This window comes from Schistocerca piceifrons, chromosome 1, assembly GCF_021461385.2.
Source record: "Schistocerca piceifrons isolate TAMUIC-IGC-003096 chromosome 1, iqSchPice1.1, whole genome shotgun sequence".
Lineage (NCBI taxonomy): Eukaryota > Metazoa > Arthropoda > Insecta > Orthoptera > Acrididae > Schistocerca > Schistocerca piceifrons.
Window position 1 is genome coordinate 830680226 of NC_060138.1, and position 18558 is coordinate 830698783.

The 18558-nt window shown below is 44.7% G+C and overlaps 1 protein-coding gene across 1 annotated transcript in view; it reads left to right on the forward strand.

The window, feature by feature from the left end:
• LOC124775440 (pyruvate kinase-like) overlaps positions 1 to 18558 on the forward strand; it is a 147876-nt gene that overhangs the window by 86515 nt on the left and 42803 nt on the right. The window contains exon 6 of the mRNA XM_047250276.1: positions 11976 to 12290. Within this exon, the coding sequence (XP_047106232.1) occupies positions 11976 to 12290 (315 nt within the window). The remainder of the gene's footprint in view (positions 1 to 11975; positions 12291 to 18558) is intronic.

The following is an 18558-nucleotide window of genomic DNA, read 5'->3' on the forward strand; positions in this document are numbered from 1 at the left end:
TTCATGTTAAAGATAGCCCATATTTGGACCCAAGAAAAAAGTCGGCGTTTTGTATTGGTTTTTGAAATAAATTATTTAAAATAAGAAGAATGTGTTTTAATTGTTTAATCCCCCATAACTTTGAAGGGCACATATTATAGTACCATCCACGATTCCTTCAATAATTTAATTGTTAAGAGGAAAATGTTACTGTATAAAAACTTTAGCTAGTCTATATTTGGACCCTTTCCTCTACATATTGCACATTAGGTGTGAGACCAGATTAGTGTTTGCATGCACGCGTGCTTATCTTAATCCTGTGATATTTATTTGAGATATATGGCGTAGAAGGCAGAATTATCACACAGTTCAGAGTTTCTCGAGAATTACTTCGATATTCTGCCTTGGAATACCATTTCAGTTCCACCAAAAACTCTAATATACGAGCGTTGATAAATAGTGGCAACTATTTATTCACAACCGATACAAAAGAGTTACATTTTTGCCCTGCTACTGTCCTTCAAAATAGTCACCAGCGTTGTGTAGAACCCGTTGCCAGCGATGTGTAAGGCATAGTATACCGTTAGCAGAGCCTGCTCTGTTGATGGTGCGAATGGAGCGTCTACTGCCCGTCGAATCTCTGGAACAGTTCTGAAGCGAATGCCACGAAGTGGTTCCTTTATCTTCGGAATCAAATCAAAGTCATAAGTACTTAAGTCCGGGAAGTATGGTGGGTGGTACAGTACTTCTCAGTCCCATCGACCGAACAGAGCAGCCACAGGTTGCGCTGTATGCGCCCGCGCATTGTTTTGCAAAATGATGGGTGGTTGCGCAGAAAGTGTCATCGCTTCTTCCGCAAACCTGGCCGTTTTTGAAGCGTCACCTGCGACCAGCTGTTAGCTAGGAATATACACTCCTGGAAATGGAAAAAAGAACACATTGACACCGGTGTGTCAGACCCACCATACTTGCTCCGGACACTGCGAGAGGGCTGTACAAGCAATGATCACACGCACGGCACAGCGGACACACCAGGAACCGTGGTGTTGGCCGTCGAATGGCGCTAGCTGCGCAGCATTTGTGCACCGCCGCCGTCAGTGTCAGCCAGTTTGCCGTGGCATACCGAGCTCCATCGCCGTCTTTAACACTGGTAGCATGCCGCGACAGCGTGGACGTGAACCGTATGTGCAGTTGACGGACTTTGAGCGAGGGCGTATAGTGGGCATGCGGGAGGCCGGGTGGACGTACCGCCGAATTGCTCAACACGTGGGGCGTGAGGTCTCCACAGTACATCGATGTTGTCGCCAGTGGTCGGCGGAAGGTGCACGTGCCCGTCGACCTGGGACCGGACCGCAGCGATGCACGGATGCACGCCAAGACCGTAGGATCCTACGCAGTGCCGTAGGGGACCGCACCGCCACTTCCCAGCAAATTAGGGACACTGTTGCTCCCGGGGTATCGGCGAGGACCATTCGCAACCGTCTCCATGAAGCAGGGCTACGGTCCCGCACACCGTTAGGCCGTCTTCCGCTCACGCCCCAACATCGTGCAGCCCGCCTCCAGTGGTGTCGCGACAGGCGTGAATGGAGGGACGAATGGAGACGTGTCGTCTTCAGCGATGAGAGTCGCTTCTGCCTTGGTGCCAATGATGGTCGTATGCGTGTTTGGCGCCGTGCAGGTGAGCGCCACAATCAGGACTGCATACGACCGAGGCACACAGGGCCAACACCCGGCATCATGGTGTGGGGAGCGATCTCATACACTGGCCGTACACCACTGGTGATCGTCGAGCGGACACTGAATAGTGCACGGTACATCCAAACCGTCATCGAACCCATCGTTCTACCATTCCTAGACCGGCAAGGGAACTTGCTGTTCCAACAGGACAATGCACGTCCGCATGTATCCCGTGCCACCCAACGTGCTCTAGAAGGTGTAAGCCAACTACCTTGGCCAGCAAGATCTCCGGATCTGTCCCCCATTGAGCATGTTTGGGACTGCTGCACGTCCAGCACGAACGCTGGTCCAACTGAGGCGCCAGGTGGAAATGGCATGGCAAGCCGTTCCACAGGACTACATCCAGCATCTCTACGATCGTCTCCATGGGAGAATAGCAGCCTGCATTGCTGCAAAAGGTGGATATACACTGTACTAGTGCCGACATTGTGCATGCTCTGTTGCCTGTGTCTATGTGCCTGTGGTTCTGTCAGTGTGATCATGTGATGTGTCTGACCCCAGAAATGTGTCAATAAAGTTTCCCCTTCCTGGGACAATGAATTCACGGTGTTCTTATTTCAGTTTCCAGGAGTGTATTTTTTCCGTTTACATTCTTATTCATGGACGCTAATACTCACATGGCAACTTCCTTGCATCGGGAAGTGTTTAGAATTCACAGTAGGCTGCATACAGTGTTAAAAGCTTTTTCACATCTACATCTACGTGATTACTCTGCTATTCACAATAAAATGCTTGGCAGAGGGTTCAATGAACCACCTTCATGCTGTCTCTCTACCGTTCCACTCTCTAACGGCACGCGGGAAAAACGAGCACTTAAATTTTTCTGTGCGAGCCCTGATTTCTCTTATTTTATCGTGATGATCATTTCTCCATATGTAGGTCGGTGCCAACAAAATGTTTTCGCACAGGGAGGAGAAAACTGGTGATTGAAATTTTGTGAGAAGATCCCGTCGCAACGAAAAACGCCTTTGTTTTAATGATTGGCACTCCAGTTCACGTATCATGTCTGTGACGCTATATCCCCTATTTCGCGATAATACAAATCGAGCTGCCCTTCTTTGTACTTTTTCGATGTCATCCGTCAGTCCCACCTGATGCGGATCCCACACCGCACAGCAGTACTCCAGAATAGGGTGGACAAGCGTAGAGTAAGCAGTCTCTTTGGTAGACCTGTTGCACCTTCTAAGTGTTCTGCCAATGAATCGCAGTCTTTGGTTTGCTCTACCCACAATATTATCTATGTGATCGTTAGAATTTGGGTTATTTGTAATTGTAATCCCTAAGTATTTAGCTGAATTTACAGCTTTCAGATATGTGTGACTTATCGCGTAATCGAAATTTAGCCGATTTCTTTTAGTACTCATGTGAATAGCTTCACACTTTTCTCTATTCAAGATCAATTGCCACTTTTCACACCATACAGATATCTTATCTAAATCATTTGCAAGTCGTTTTGATCATCTGATGACTTTACAAGACGATAAATGACAGCATCATCTGCAAACAATTTAAGACGGCTAACCAGATTGTCTCCTATGTCGTTAATACAGATCAGGAACAACAGGGGGCGTATAACACTACCTTGGGTAACGTCGAATATTACTTCAGTTTTACTCTAAGACTTTCCGTCTATTACGAACTCCGACTTCTCTGACAGGAAATCAGTCTCCAGTCTCCAGTCGCACAACTGAGGCGATATTCCACAGGCACGCAGTTTGGTTAGAAGACGATTGTAAGGAGTACCGAGTACACAGTGCCACTACAAAGGCGAAAGTCGTGCCTTAGCGTGCACAGTATTGGTCTTTAATCGACGAACGACTGACCTAATGCTACATTGAACATCACGGACGATTGTGGCCTCCTCCAATGTTTATTGGATTCAGTGATACCAAAAACATAGGTTCTTCGCCCATTTGCTGACGGTTTCACCAAATTCTGGTTCTGACCATATAATACCCATTCATTCCAATGTTAATTAAAACCCTTCTTCATATTGTAATAAGTTTTATATGGACTCAGTTTCAGTTAAGTATACACCGATAAGCCAAAACACTGGCCACCGCGAAGGTGGATAACGTCTGGTCGCGTTGGGGGCGCTCAGAAACAAGGACGGACAAGCGTCCTAGCGAAGATATGTCAGATATGTCACAGTTTTTCCTGTCAGAGCGGTCTCAGTTATTAGTAGTTGACGGAACGTCATCGAATGAAACAAGTCATTTCTGGCGTTCCCCAAGGTAGTGTAATAGGTCATCTGCTGTTCCTTGTCTATATAAATGATTTGAGAGACAACCTGAGCAGGCGTCTTAGGTTGTTTGCAGATGATGCTGTCATTTACAATATATATACATGATCTAGCAGAACCTTTCACACGTGATGCGACTGCCTACAGCAAAGTCTCAACGCAAGAAGACAGTATAGATTTACAGGATGTCTTGCAGTAGAGTGATGAATGGTGCAGGCTACTGTAGTTGACACTGAACGTAAGTAAATACACACATCAAAAAACGTTTTGCATCACCTCCGTCCCGAGAGTTCAGGAACCTGTACAGAAAATTGGAATAGAGATCAACATAAACCTCATTTCCGCCCTTTTTATTGCTCATGAAAACTACACATTGCATGTTGTACCACCATACACCGAGACCTTCAGAGGTGATGGTCCAGATTGCTGTACACACCGGTACCTCTAATACCCAGTAGCACGTCCTCTTGCATTTTTACATGCCTGTATTCGTCGTGGCATACTGTCCACAAGTTCATCAAGGCACTGTCGGTCCAGATTGTTCCACTCCTCAACGAAAATTCGGCGTAGATCCCTCAGCGTGGTTGGTGGGTCACGTCGTCCATAAACAGTCCTTTTCAATCTACCCCAGGCATGTTCTATAGGGTTCATGTCTGGAGAACATACTGGCCACTCTATATCGAGCGATGTCGTTATCCTGAAGGAAATCATTCACAAGATGTGCACGATAGGGAAGATGTGCACGATAGGGGCCCGAATTGTCGTCCATGAAGACGAATTCCTCGGCAATATGCTGCCGATACGGCTGCGCTATCGGTTGGAGGATGGCATTCACGTATCGTACAGCCATTACGGTCACTTCCATGACCACCAGCGGCGTACGTTGCTCCCACATAATGCCACCCCAAAACAGCAGGGAATCTCCACCTTGCTGCACTCGTTGGACAGTGTGTCTAAGGCGTTCAGCCTGACCGGGTTGCCTACAAACTAGTCTCCGACGATTGTCTGGTTGAAGGCCTATGCGACACTCATCGGTGAAGAGAACGTGATGCCAACCCTGAGCAGTCCATTCGGCATATTGTTGGGCCCATTCTTACCGCGCAGCATGGTCTCGTGGTTGCACGAATAGCATTATTCAATATGGTGGCTTTGCTGTCAGGGTTCCTCCGAGCCATAATCCGTAGGTAGCGGTCATCCATTGCAGTAGTAGCCCTTGGGCGGCCTGAGCGAGGTATGTCATCGACAGTTTCTATCTCTCTGTATCACCTCCAAGTCCGAACAACATCGCTCTGGTCCACTCTGAGACGCCTGGCCACTTCCCTTGTTGAGAGCCCTTCCTGGTACAAAGTAACAATGCGGATGCGATAGAACGGCGGTATTGACCGTCTAGGCATGGTTGAACTACAGACAACATGAGCCATGTACTTCGTTCCTGGTAGAATGACTGGAACTGATCGACTATCGGACCCGCTCATGCATGGTTGTTTACTTCTTTGGGCGGGTTTAGTGACTTCTCTGAAGAGTCAAATGGACTGTGTCTCTGATACAATATCCACAGTCAACGTCTATCTTCAGGAGTTCTGGGAACCGGGGTGATGCAAGACTTTTTTTGATGTGTGTGTTGTACATACTTATGAAAAGAAAGCCACTATTGCACTACTATACTACTGACGACAAATTGTTTGAAACAGTTTCAAGAAGTAACTATCTAGAGCGATCTTATGTGGAATGACCATATAAAAAAATGGCAAGAAAAGCAGATGGCAGACTGAGAGTCATAGAAAGCCCCTTAAGGAAATGTAACTCATCCACGAAGGAAGCGGCTTACAAGGCGCTTGTTCCACCGATTCTAGAGTATTGTTCATCAATATCAGCTAGGACTGTCAGAAGAGAAAGAGAAGGTCCAACGAAGAGCCGTGCATTTCATCACGGTATCGTTTAGTTGGCGCGAGAGCGTTACAGATATGCTGTACGAGCTCCTGGTAGACGTTACACGAGAGACGTTGTGCATCACGGAGAGGTTTGCTATTGAAATTTCGATATAGAACTTTCCAAGAAGAGTCGGACAACATGTTACTTCCTCCAATACACAACATGCGTGATGACCACAACGTGAAAATATGAGAAATTCTAGTCAGTACAGAGAGCTATCGACAATTGTTTTTTCCAGTCGCTATTCACGAGTGCAACAGGGATGGGGAGATCAGTTAATGGTACCACAAGTATCCTCCACCACACAGGATTAGGTAGCTTGCGGAGTACGATGTAAATGTAGATGTTACTCATAATGAAATGTGCAATGACGATTTAGTTGTTACCGTAAGTTCCCGAACTGAAAAATCAACGCTTAATGTCGCAACGAAGCATTCGCGAGAAGCAGAACCAGAGGATTAAAGCTACGTCTGGTTCTTCGTGTTGCATAAGCTCGGTTTCCACCTCGGCTGTACCTTTAACACGCGTTTGTGTGCTAACAGATACAGCGCCGAAGTATTATTTACTTTAAACCTATAATTCAGCTTTTGATAAATTTTTCTTCAGATTAAGTTACGCTTCTTAGTTACAATATATCGCACTTGAGTGGCATCTGCTAACTGGTCATAAATAAAGCGATTAGAGACGACAGCTTTAGGAATGTAAATACACTATGTTACATTTATTTACTTTCACTATATGGTGTTTGGATCACCGTTGATAATTTCAGTTAGCCTTTACAAATTACTATCACAAGACAATCAAGATCTTTTCATCACTGCTACTGAACTAGTTATATACCCTATACTGGACGTCCCTGGAGGAATCGTCAACATTTATGGATATGACATGAACGATCATTCGAAGCAAAAACGTTTAGTAAACATGATCCCTAAAATGCATACCTTAAGACCTACGATAATGTGAAATAAATGTCTTCTGCTGCAAGTTCTTTGCTTTCCATATTTTGAGAGTTCGAAGTATGGATCAAAACAATGAAAAAATGTGCAGTGAACATGGTCTCTGCAGTGGATACCTTAAGAGACATGAGCACTTGTACATATTCGCTAGTGTAAAACACATCTCGTCTCCTGAACAGGTGTTCACAGCTCTTACTCAAGACTCCATGTTCACAGCACATTTTTTTTTCTTGTTTTGGTCCTTACTACCTCCTCCCAAAATATGAAAATCAAAGAGTTAGTAGTAGAAGAGATTTGTTTCACAGTACCGAAGATGAAGAAGTGTCATAGCTCTTAGCGTACGCATTTTAGAGCCCATTTTAATCGAAGTTTTTGCTTCCAATAATCATTCCTGTTATATACCTGAGTACTGACCATTCATTGTGTATTAATAAAATTTTCTTACGATGATAGCACGATTTTTAGTTTTTATTACCTTCACACAAACGGGATGGTGACAGGTGGATTTCATGGGAGGTCTATAGTGCGAGTCATTAACTGCGCAGTGATCGGCCTATCAATGGACGGGGCTGGCGGCGTGCTTTAGTTGGCTGGCATTGCTGTGCACATCTGTGTTAGACAATGCCCTTTGCGTGTCTCGCAGCTTGGAGAAGCTCGGACCTCTGGCATTGCTAGAAGTGTCTCCTATAGACTGTCATTGCTTAGAGCTGTAGTTAAGTGTATGTCATGATGGCGGCTTCACTCTGAAGACTAGCAGTGAAGTTCCACACTAGGGCAATTCCTCTCTTAACGTTCTGCATAGTTTTCAGCTAATGTCTATACATCTGATTGGCCAAATCATGTTGTTCTTCTCGCCCATCGAATTATTTAGCAATAACTTTAATATCTGCTGAGCATACCTTTCGTTTCCCAGGCTACAAAGACAACGCACTCGCCAAGGCATTTTTTCTCAGAGGGCCTCTTCCTTTAAGGCAAGTGACGTTTTCTCTATTGCTGCACACGTCTCGAGTCTTGACATCTTTCTGTCAGCTCGGACTTCGAAAAATCGCGTTTACTTCTATTATTTCTTTATTTACTGAGCTAATTAGTTACATGTTCCATAGATCATCTGAACGATTCTTTTATCGAAATAATGTGGAACGAGTCAGTTTACAGCACATGAATACGTGATTACTCATTAGTGTTGACATAAATGAACTTGTTTTTTACAAGTAAGCTGATTTTAAATAAAAATTCGTCCATAGAAAAGATTTTGTCCAGGAGAAATGATTTTTGATTAGACTTTAGACTTGCTTTGCTGCCTGTCAGATTTTTATGATTTTGGGCAAATGATGAAAAATGTTTGTTTCTGTGTATTTAAGTCTTTTCTGAGGCATTGAGAGCCTTAACGATGGGTATGAAAGTAGCGTTTTCTTCTAGTGTTGTAGGTATGACCAAAACAATTTTTCTCAAACAGTGATGGATTATTTGTGACGAATTTCATTAGTGAATGTATGTATTGTGAAGTTGCAGTTAAAATACCTATCTCACATAAGAGGCATCTACAAGATGATTGCGGGTAAACACCACGTATACTTCTTAAAGCTCCTTTTGTACAATCGTTACTTTATTTCTAAGTGATCAGTTACATCAGAAAATTGCTCCGTAAGACATTATTGGGGGCTGGCGGAAGGGGGGGGGGGGGGGAGCGAAGATATGTCTGGAATTGACTCGTTTGTTTCCAAGATTAGTTACTGTACAAAGAGCGAAAGTAGCTGAATTTCAGTATTTCAGTATTATGCTTCCTACAGTTCCAGTTTTCATGAGCATCTACACCAAACAATGTGGAGCATTCTAACCTGTTTATTGACCCCTCTTTTTTTGCCACATGAACTGTTGGTATGTCTCTAGAAGATTATTGTAAATGATTGAAGCGATTTCAGGAATTCCTGAACTACGTTAATTGACACATTGTTACAAAACTGCAGACTCATACAGAAAATCTCAAAAAGTTTTGTATTGTTGCACCTACACTTCAGATATCTGCCACAAGAGTGCAACAGTGAGCAGATAGGCAAGATGGCAACAGGCGCTGACAAAGCGTATACTGCGCGTGAAATGCATTCACATCAGTCTGCCATAACAGTGCAAGACACTTTATAAGGAAGTTCATCAAAGATCCACCAACTGCCAACTCCATTCGGCGATAGTACGCGCAGTTTAAAGCTTCAGGTTGCCTCTGCAAGGGGAAATTAACGGCTCCACTACAGGACACGTGTATCTGGACGCGCTGGAGAATTGGCTCATGCCACAATTGGAGACCGACAGTGTGGACTTGATTTAGTACGAGGATAGTGCTCCTCCCCACTTCCATCAAGCGATTTGTGAATTCTTAAACAGGAAATCGAGAAACCGGTGTAACAGTCGTGATGGGGTTGATGATAAGCTATTCATGTCATGGCCTCCACACTCTCCAGACCTAGCCCGATGCGATTTTTTTGTGTAGGGTTTTATGAAAGATTCAGTGTTTGTGCTTCCTCTATCAATAAACCTACAAGAACTGCGAGCTCGCATCAACAGTGCTTTTGAGTAGATCGGTATGGACATGCAGAGCAGAACTTGGGAAAAACTTCATTATCGACCTGAGGTCTGCAGAATCTGAAAGGGATATCACATGGAACATTTGAAATATGTAAAAAAAAAAAAAAAACTTTTCAGAATTTCTGTGTGTGGTCAAATCCCTGTGACAATATGGCAAATAATATGGCTGCAGGAAATGTATGAAATCGCTTCAATCATTTATAATGACCTTTTAGTTGTTGTACAGAACTGAAAATAGTGTGTTTTCTCAAAACTCAGAGAAAGTCCACTTTCAGAGAACCGCCTCGTAATTCTTTGAAAAACGTCATTAATAATCTCTTCTGTGGCTTTCTCTCTAATTGTATTTACTATACCACTAATATCGTCTGCAAAAAGTATCAGTTCTGCTTATTGCAACTAAAGTGCAATGTCATTCACATAGGAAAGGGATGGGAGTGGACCCAAAATTGAACCTCGTGGAGCTAACGTTTGCTTTTGCTGTACCCCAGTAATATGCGCTTGGTCCATGTCCAGTCAGTCACTGCAGGGACGTATAACATGCAGTAAATGGTTTAGGAGGGGAGGGGCGTCTTTATGGTCCTGTGGCTCCATGTTCAGGCCAAGTCCTTGCGGTTTAGGTGCCGAGAGGCTGGCTCCTCCTCAGCTCCCATCCACATATGTATGGCGTCAACTGGACATCGTCTGGACGATATATAATACACTGCTGGCCATTAAAATTGCTACACCACGAAGATGACGTGCTACAGACGCGAAATTTAACCGACAGGAAGAGGATGCAGTGATATGCAAATGACTAGCTTTTCAGAGCATTCACAAAAGGTTGGCGCCGGTGGCGACATCTACAACGTGCTGACATGAGGAAAGTTTCCAACCGATTTCTCATACACAAACAGCAGTTGACCGGCGTTGCCTGGTGAAACGTTGTTGTGATGCCTCGTGTAAGGAGGAGAAATGCGTATCAACACGTTTCCGACTTTGATAAAGATCAGATTGTAGCCTATTGCGATTGCGGTTTATCGTATCGCGACACTGCTGCTCGCGTTGGTCGAGAACCAATGACTGTTAGCAGAATATGGAATCGGTGGGTTCAGGAGGGTAATACGGAACGCCGTGCTGGATCCCAACGGCCTCGTATCACTAGCAGTCGAGATGACAGGCATCTTATCTGTATGTCTGTACCGGATCGTGCAGCCACGTCTCGATCCCTGAGTCAACAGATGGCGACGTTTGCAAGGCAACAACCATCTGCACGAACAGTTCGACGACGATTGCAGCAGCATGGACTACCAGCTCGGAGACCATGGCTGCGGTTACCCTTGACGCTGCATCACAGACAGGAGCGCCTGCGATGGTGTACTCAACGACGAACCTGGGTGCACGAATGGCAAAACGTCATTTTTCCGGATGAATCCAGGTTCTGTTTACAGCAGCATGATGGTCGCATCCGTGTTTGGCGACATCGCGGTGAACGCACATTGGAAGAGTGTATTCCTCATCGCCATACTGGCGTACCACCCGGCGTGATGGTATGGGGTGCCATTGGTTACACGTCTCGGTTACCTCTTGTTCGCACTGACGGCACTTTGAACAGTGGACGTTACATTTAAGATGTGTTACGATCCGTGGCTCTACCCTTCATTCGATCCCTTGCGAAACCCTACAACTCAGAGGGATAACGCACAACAGCTTGTTGCAGGTCCTGTAGGGGCCTTTCTGGATACAGAAAATGTTCGACTGCTGCCCTTGCCAGCACATTCTCTAGATCTCTCACCAATTGAAAAAATCTAGGCAATGATGGCCGAGCAACTGTCTCGTCACAATACGCCAGTCACTACTCTTGATGAACTGTGGTATCGTGTTGAAGCTGCATGGGCAGCTGTACCTGTACACGCCATCCAAGCTCTGTTTGACTCAATGTCCAGGCGCATCAAGGCCGTTATTACGGCCAGAGGTGGTTGTTGTGGGTACTGATTTCTCAGGATCTATGTACCCAAATTGCGTGAAAATGTAAACGTATGTCAGTTCTAGTGTAATATATTTGTCCAAGGAAACCCGTTTATGATCTACATTTCCTTTTGGTGTAGCAATTTTAATGGGCTGTAGTGTAAGTGCAATGTCATTCACATAGGTAAGGGATAGGAGTGGACCCAAAATTGAACCTTGTGGGCCTAACGTTTGCTTTTGCTGTACCCCAGTAATATGCCCTTGGTCTATGTCCAGTCAGCCACTGCTCAGGCGTATAATATACAGTAAATGTTTTAGGAGGGGAGGGGCATCCTTATGGTCCTGTGGCTCCATGTTCAGGCCAAGTCCTTGCGGTTTAGGTGCCAAGAGGCTGTGGCTCCTCCACACCTCCCACCCACATATATATGGGGTCAACTGGACATCGTCTGGACGATATATCTTTATAAGCAGTCTCAAGTTCTATAGTAGGTAGTAATTTCGTTGGGCCATACCGTTTTATCCTCCTTTCTGAGGTCGCGTACGTAGATTGCAGCCACGATTCTCGAGGCAAGTTGTAGAGCTTGCTGGTAATGTGCGGGCAGGTGGCGCGGCAGAGCAACATGTGGCGCGCGGTGATACCGCTGCACTACTGCTCGTCGCCGCTGGAGGACTGGCTGCAGGACACGGACCTGCGCTTCCAGTTCGGTATCAGCTTTGCCAAGGGCCGCGGCCTGGTGAGGCGCGCCGACGCCATGGTGCTGGTGAGCGGCTGGCGGTCGGGCTCGGGGCACACCAACACCGTGCGCGTCGTGTACGCCAGCGGCTCGGGCGAGGAGCCGCCCGTGGAGGCAGAGTCCAGCAGCGACAGCGATGGGGAAGCAGTGCCGTCGGCGGCGGAGGAGGAGGCGGAGGCGGAGGCGGAGGCGGAAGGCGAGGGGGAGGCCGCCGAGGAGGCCGCACCCGAGTAGCGACTGTCACGCTCTGTCAGCTCAAGCAAATAAAGCTCACCAGCCTCAACCTACAGTTCGCTGGCGAGTAGTAACGCCTCTTCTGTAAGACTGCACTGGCTGCCTTCAGTCCAAAAATGGTCAACTTAGTCAATACAGGGTTCCTCGCGCAAGGCGAAAGTGTATACGATATCGGTTGCCCGAATCTCAGTCTGTTTTCGTTCATAATGAAGTTTGCCATCGGAGCTATCCAAACAAATCCCATGAGAGCGAAAAATAAAAATCTGGCTCTATGTCCCAGTACGCTATAATGGAATTTAGTCGAATTAAATCACACTGGAATTAGATCAGGATCTGAGTAGTAGTCGAATTTTACTATTTGGGAAGCAAAATAACTGACGATGGCCGAAATAGACAGGATATACACTGAGGAGACAAAAGTCATGCGGTACCGATATGCGGTAATATCGCGTACAAAAGGGTATAAAACGGCAGTGCATTCACGGAGCTGTCATTTATACTCAGATGATACATGTGAGAGGGCTTCAGACGTCATTATGGCCGCACGACGGGAATTAAGAGACCTTGCACGCGGAATGGCAGTTGGAGCTAGACGCATACGACTTTCCATTTCGGAACTCGTTAGGAAATTCAGTATTCCGAGATCCACAGTGTCAAGAGTGTGCCAAGAATACCAAATTTCGGGCATTACCTCTCACCACGAACAACGCAGCGGCTGACGCCCTTCACTTAACGACCGACATCAGTGGCCTTTGCGTAAAATAGAAGTTGCTAACAGACAAGCAAAGCCGCGTCAAATAACCGCAGAAATATACGTGAGATGTACGAAGAACGTATCCTTAAGGAAACTGGAGAAATTTGGAGTTAATGGCTTATAACAGCAGCCGACAGAAGCGAGTATCTTTGTTAACTGCACGACATCGCCTGCAACGTCCCTCCTGGGCTCATGACAATATCGGTTGATACCTAGACGACTGAAAAACCGTGGCCTGGTCAGATGAGTCCAGATTTGAGCTGGAAAGAGCTGATGGTATGGCTCGAGTGTGGCGCGGACCCCATGAAGCTATGGACCCATGTTGTCGACAAGGCACTGTGCAAGATGGTTGTGGCTCCATAATGCAGTATTTACATGGAATGGACTGGATCCTCTGGTCCATCTGAACCGATCATTGACTGGAAATGGTTATGTTCGGCTACTTAGAGACCAACTGCAGCCATTCTTGGACTTCATGTACCCAAACAACAATGGAATTCTTATAGATGACAATGCGCCATAATAGATTTTTTCGCGATTGGTTTGAATAACATTCAGGACAATTCGAACGCAATATTATGCCACCCAGATCATCCGGCGTGAATTCTATCGAACATTTATGGGATGTAATCGTTACGTCAGTGCGTGCTCAAAATCCTGCACCGGCAACCCTTTCTTAATTATGGACGACTATAGAGGCAGCGTGGCTCATTATTTCTGCAGAACACTTTCAATGGCTTGTTGAGTCCGTGCCACGTCGAGTTGCTGCAGTACGCCGCGCAAGAGGAGGTATCCCACGACTTTTGTGCCCTCAGTGTAAAATGCAGGCTGGCTATAACAAGAAATATGCTTCTGAAAAGAGGAATTTGTTAACATCTAATATAAACTTGCTAGGAAGTTTTTTCTGAAAATATTTACATGGAGTCTAACCAGGTATGAAAGTGGAACATACACGACAAACAGTTCAGAAAAAAGAAGAATAGAAACTTTTGAAAATTGATGCTACATAAGAATCTTAACGATTAGGTGGGTAGGTATAGTATTTAAGGAGGAAGTACTGTTTCTTATTAGGGAAAACGCAAATTAATGGCACAAGGTGACTAAGACACGGGATCGTTTAAAAGGACACGTTTTGAGACGTCAAGATATCACCAATATAATACAGGAGGGAAGTTTGGAGGATAAAAATTATAGATGGAGGCCAAGAGACGAATACAGTTAGCAGATTCAGAAAGATATAGGCCTCAGTACTTATTAGGAGATGATGAGGCCTACACAGGATAACTGTCGTGGACAGCTGCATCAAACTAGTCTTCGGACCGAAGACCACCACATCAACAACATCTCTACAACTATGTATGGTGGTTGCGTACAACCTGAAATCTGACCTGCTATCCTGAATAACGAAATGGACACAAGTGTACGTAATTTCGCACCACAGCCTTCTTCAACTACAACTCGGTTGTTTTGTACCCGTCACTAAGAGCACAGTAATAGTCTAGAAACTTTTGTACTATATCGAACTCCCTATTTAAACCCTTACAACATATTCAGTTACGCTATCGTAACTAAAAAGCAGCCAGTTGTAACACTCTTATCGCGTAAACAATCTGCCATCCATTCACCTGTCTACATACCCTGCTCATCTCCACTTAATTTTCTACATAGTCACAATTATATCTTTCAGCCCAATCTGTTCTCTGCTCTATTCGTTTGCGTTTCTCTCTCTCCCAGTAGTTCCCATCATGCATCTCTCTACTGATAGCTGAGGAACTCTCAGTTTTTCAGTGGGCCGCATCAAAAGCCCTTTGTCATAAACAAAACCGATAACACACAGATCGCAAGCTTTCCGCACTCACTACATCAGAAATAGGATTATGAAATATACAGAGTGTACTAAAAAGATGTATACACTTTAATTGCTTGTAACTTCGAAATTAATGGACGGAAAAGGTTCATTGTCGGTGGAAGCGTAGTTTAAAGTTCAAGTTAAGAAGGCTGTATAGCTTTTTTCCTTCTCTTCCTATTCCTACTATCGAAATGCAGTCCCTCATTACTATTAAATCTTCCTCTCCCTTAATTATTTGAATGACTTCTTTTATCTCATCATACGTTTCTTCAATTTCTTCCTCATCTGCAGAGCGTGGCCGGCCGGAGTGGCCGAGCGGTTCTAGGTGCTACAGTCTGGAACAGCGCGACCGCTATGGTCGCAGGTTCGAGTAGTAGTTTAAGTAGTTCTAAGTTCAAGGGGACTGATAACCTCAGAAGTTAAGTCCCATAGTGCTCAGAGCCATTTGAACCATTTTTTTTGCAGAGCGTGTTCGCGTATAAACTTGTACTACTGTGGTCGGTGCGGGCTTTGTGTCTATCTTGGCTACAATAATGGGTTCACTATGCTGTTCATAGTAGCTCATCTGTATTCCTACTTTTTATTCATTGTGAAACCTACTCTGCCTTACCCGTATTTGACTCTGTATTTAGAGCCCCGCATTCAGTTGACCAAAAGTTCTGTTCCTCTTGCCACTGAACTTCACAAATTCCCACTGTATCTTCACGCAATCCTTTTCCGTTTTTAAATTTTCTAACCTTCCTGCCCTACTAAGGAACGTAACGTTCAACGCTCCAAACCGTAGAATGCCAGTTTTTTTTCTCCTGATGACGACGTCCTCCTGAGTAGTCCCCGCCCAGAGATGCGTAAAGGGGACTATTTTACCTCCGGAAAGTTTTACCCAAGGGGACGCCATCATCCTTTAACCACATGTTACGAGGCCAGATCAGTCAATCATCCAGACTGTTGCCCCTGCATCTACTTGAGAAGGCCGCTGCTCCTCTTCAGGGACAACACGTTTGTCTGGCCTCTCAAAAGATACCCCTCCATTTCCCAGTGTACCACTTATTAGAGCTTTTTGCCATTCCACAAACATATGGAGCGGGGGAAAATGATTGTTTATATGCCTCTGTGCGTGCTGTAATTAATTTAATCTTATCCACACGACCCCCATGTGAGCGATATGTTGGGGGTTGAAGTATATACCTACAGTAAAAGTCAGTTCTTGGAACTTTGTTAGTAGACTTCCTTGGGATAGTTTCTGTCTATCTTCACGAGTCTGCCAGTTCAGTTCTTTCAACATCTCAGTTACACTCTCTCTCGGGTCAAACAAACCTGTGACCATTCGTGCTGCCCTGCTCTGTATACGTTCAATATCCCCTGCTAGTTCTGTTTGGTACACGACACACATATTTCAGTGATATTCTAGGATGTGTCGCACGAGTAATTTGTAAGCAATTACCTTTGTAGACGAAATACATTTCCCAAGCATTCCACCAATAAACCGAAGGCTGCTAAATGCTTTACACACGACTGGGCCTATATGATCCTTGCACTTCATGTCCCTACTAAGACTTACACGCAAGTATTTGTATGAGTTTACAGATTCTAACCCAATCTCACTAATATATTGACCAAAAGAAGGGATCGGTTGATAATTTAGTATTGGAGGGAAGTGTACGGTTTAAAAACCGTAGATGAATAGTCAGCAGATTCAGATGGATGTACGCTGCAGTAGTTATATGGAGGTGAAGAAGCTTGCGCAGGATGGAACAGCACGGAGAGCCGCGTCAAACTAGTCTTCGGACTGAAGACCACCCTAACAAGAACAAAAATGACAATAATAAACCCCCTGAATCAATTATGATATTGGGGAGGGACACCATCTTATTGAAAGTAAAACGTTTCGTTTCCATACAACTTACCGACAGCAGGTAAAATGGATTCTCAAGCTTCTCTGGGTACACCTCACCTATAATTATGCCGACAAAGAAGAACGGCCCAATCAAGCCCAGATAAGATAGCCCACACCCAACATTCACCCCCAGTTAATTCACCGCTTTGTCCACAATGACGTATGGATCCGCAGCGACCCTGCAGACAAGATCTACTCTAGAATTGAGTTTAAATGACGCCTTTTCAGAGTGCACAATCATCTCCGCAAACACTTTTTTGTTGCCTACCATGTCACTGAAGCACTCACACTACTATGCTGTGTCAGCCTGCTTAGTTGAGTGGTAACGTGTTTACCATGAGGCGGGACTGGGTTCGATTCCCGGCTAGTTGGAGATTTTCTCCGCTCGTGGGTGTTGTGTTGCCACCATCACCGACGCGCAAGTCGCCCCAAGTGGCATCGCCTGAAATAAGACTTGCACCTGGCGGCCGAAATCCCCGGATGGGGCTTCTCGACTATCAACGCCCTCCGATCATTTTTTTACTTAAACTTCTCAGTCGTCTAGGTATTTAGCTCTTAAACTTCGCAGTCTTCAAAATGTGCTGAACAATTAAGCGACTCACCTTGATTTCACGGGCACGCTGTCTCACAGACTTCTTTGTTAAGCGAACCACTTGTTCTAACACAGCACAGACTTGCTGTTCTTCAAGGTTGCGCAGGTGCATCGGTAACGAAGCCTTCGACACAAAATTTGTCTCGAAAGAGTGCACGTGTCAGTGCTTCTGACTAAAACGCATTTCGCCATTAGGGTTGAAATTCATTAATATTTTCGTACATAATCTATCACGTCAGAACTGACTTTGTTTCACCGGCTGTCAGCCTTGCACCAGCCATCTATACCGATGTAGCTGAAAACAAAGCATAACAACTCTTATGTGGCTACTATCATGTAACAAAGCAAAACAACGCCTCTGCGGCGACTACCAGAACAAAAAAATGATAAACTACTAACAATGAGACGTTCCAGTCAATAAATTTTGAAGTTATGGGAAATTAAATAATGTACACATATTTTTGGGACATATTGTATATTCGGCCTAAGCACAATAATTCAAAGAGATTTGTACTCCCGAGTTTAGTTTTTTCCCTGCCGATCCGTTCTTTGTCTTCAACTGCCCTAACTATAAAAAATCTCCAACTGCTATGGATTCATTGTTAATTTGTGCTATTTTCTTTGTGTTCTTTATGTATAATGTTAATCTTGCTTTAACTGATTTTCAAACTAGCTCTATTATTTCCTCAATAGTTGCTGAAGTTCATTTGCGCTGGAAGCAAACAGTACGATCATCAGAGACGGGGAAGTGCTTCAGTTACGATTTATTATCATTTTCCTAACTTAAGAGTCTGGAAACATCATTTGAGGCTGCCGAGAGTAGCTTTGATTAAATTGAATATGCTTGCTTGATTAGACCTTCAACTGCAAAATTATCATTATTCTGACAAAATATAATAGAAGGAATAGTCTTGATGTATGTGTACTTCAATGTACTAACAACATACTACAATAGCTAAGTCAATGTTGTCTCAAAATAGATGTATCTCGGGCAAAGCGGTACCTTATACTAAGTGCTGAGTCCTGTAATTTCGTTCATGATTTATGTGTTACGCTATGCTGAATACACTTTGAACACATCGATATATATACTGCAGTAATAATATTCTATTTGGAGTGCACTATGCA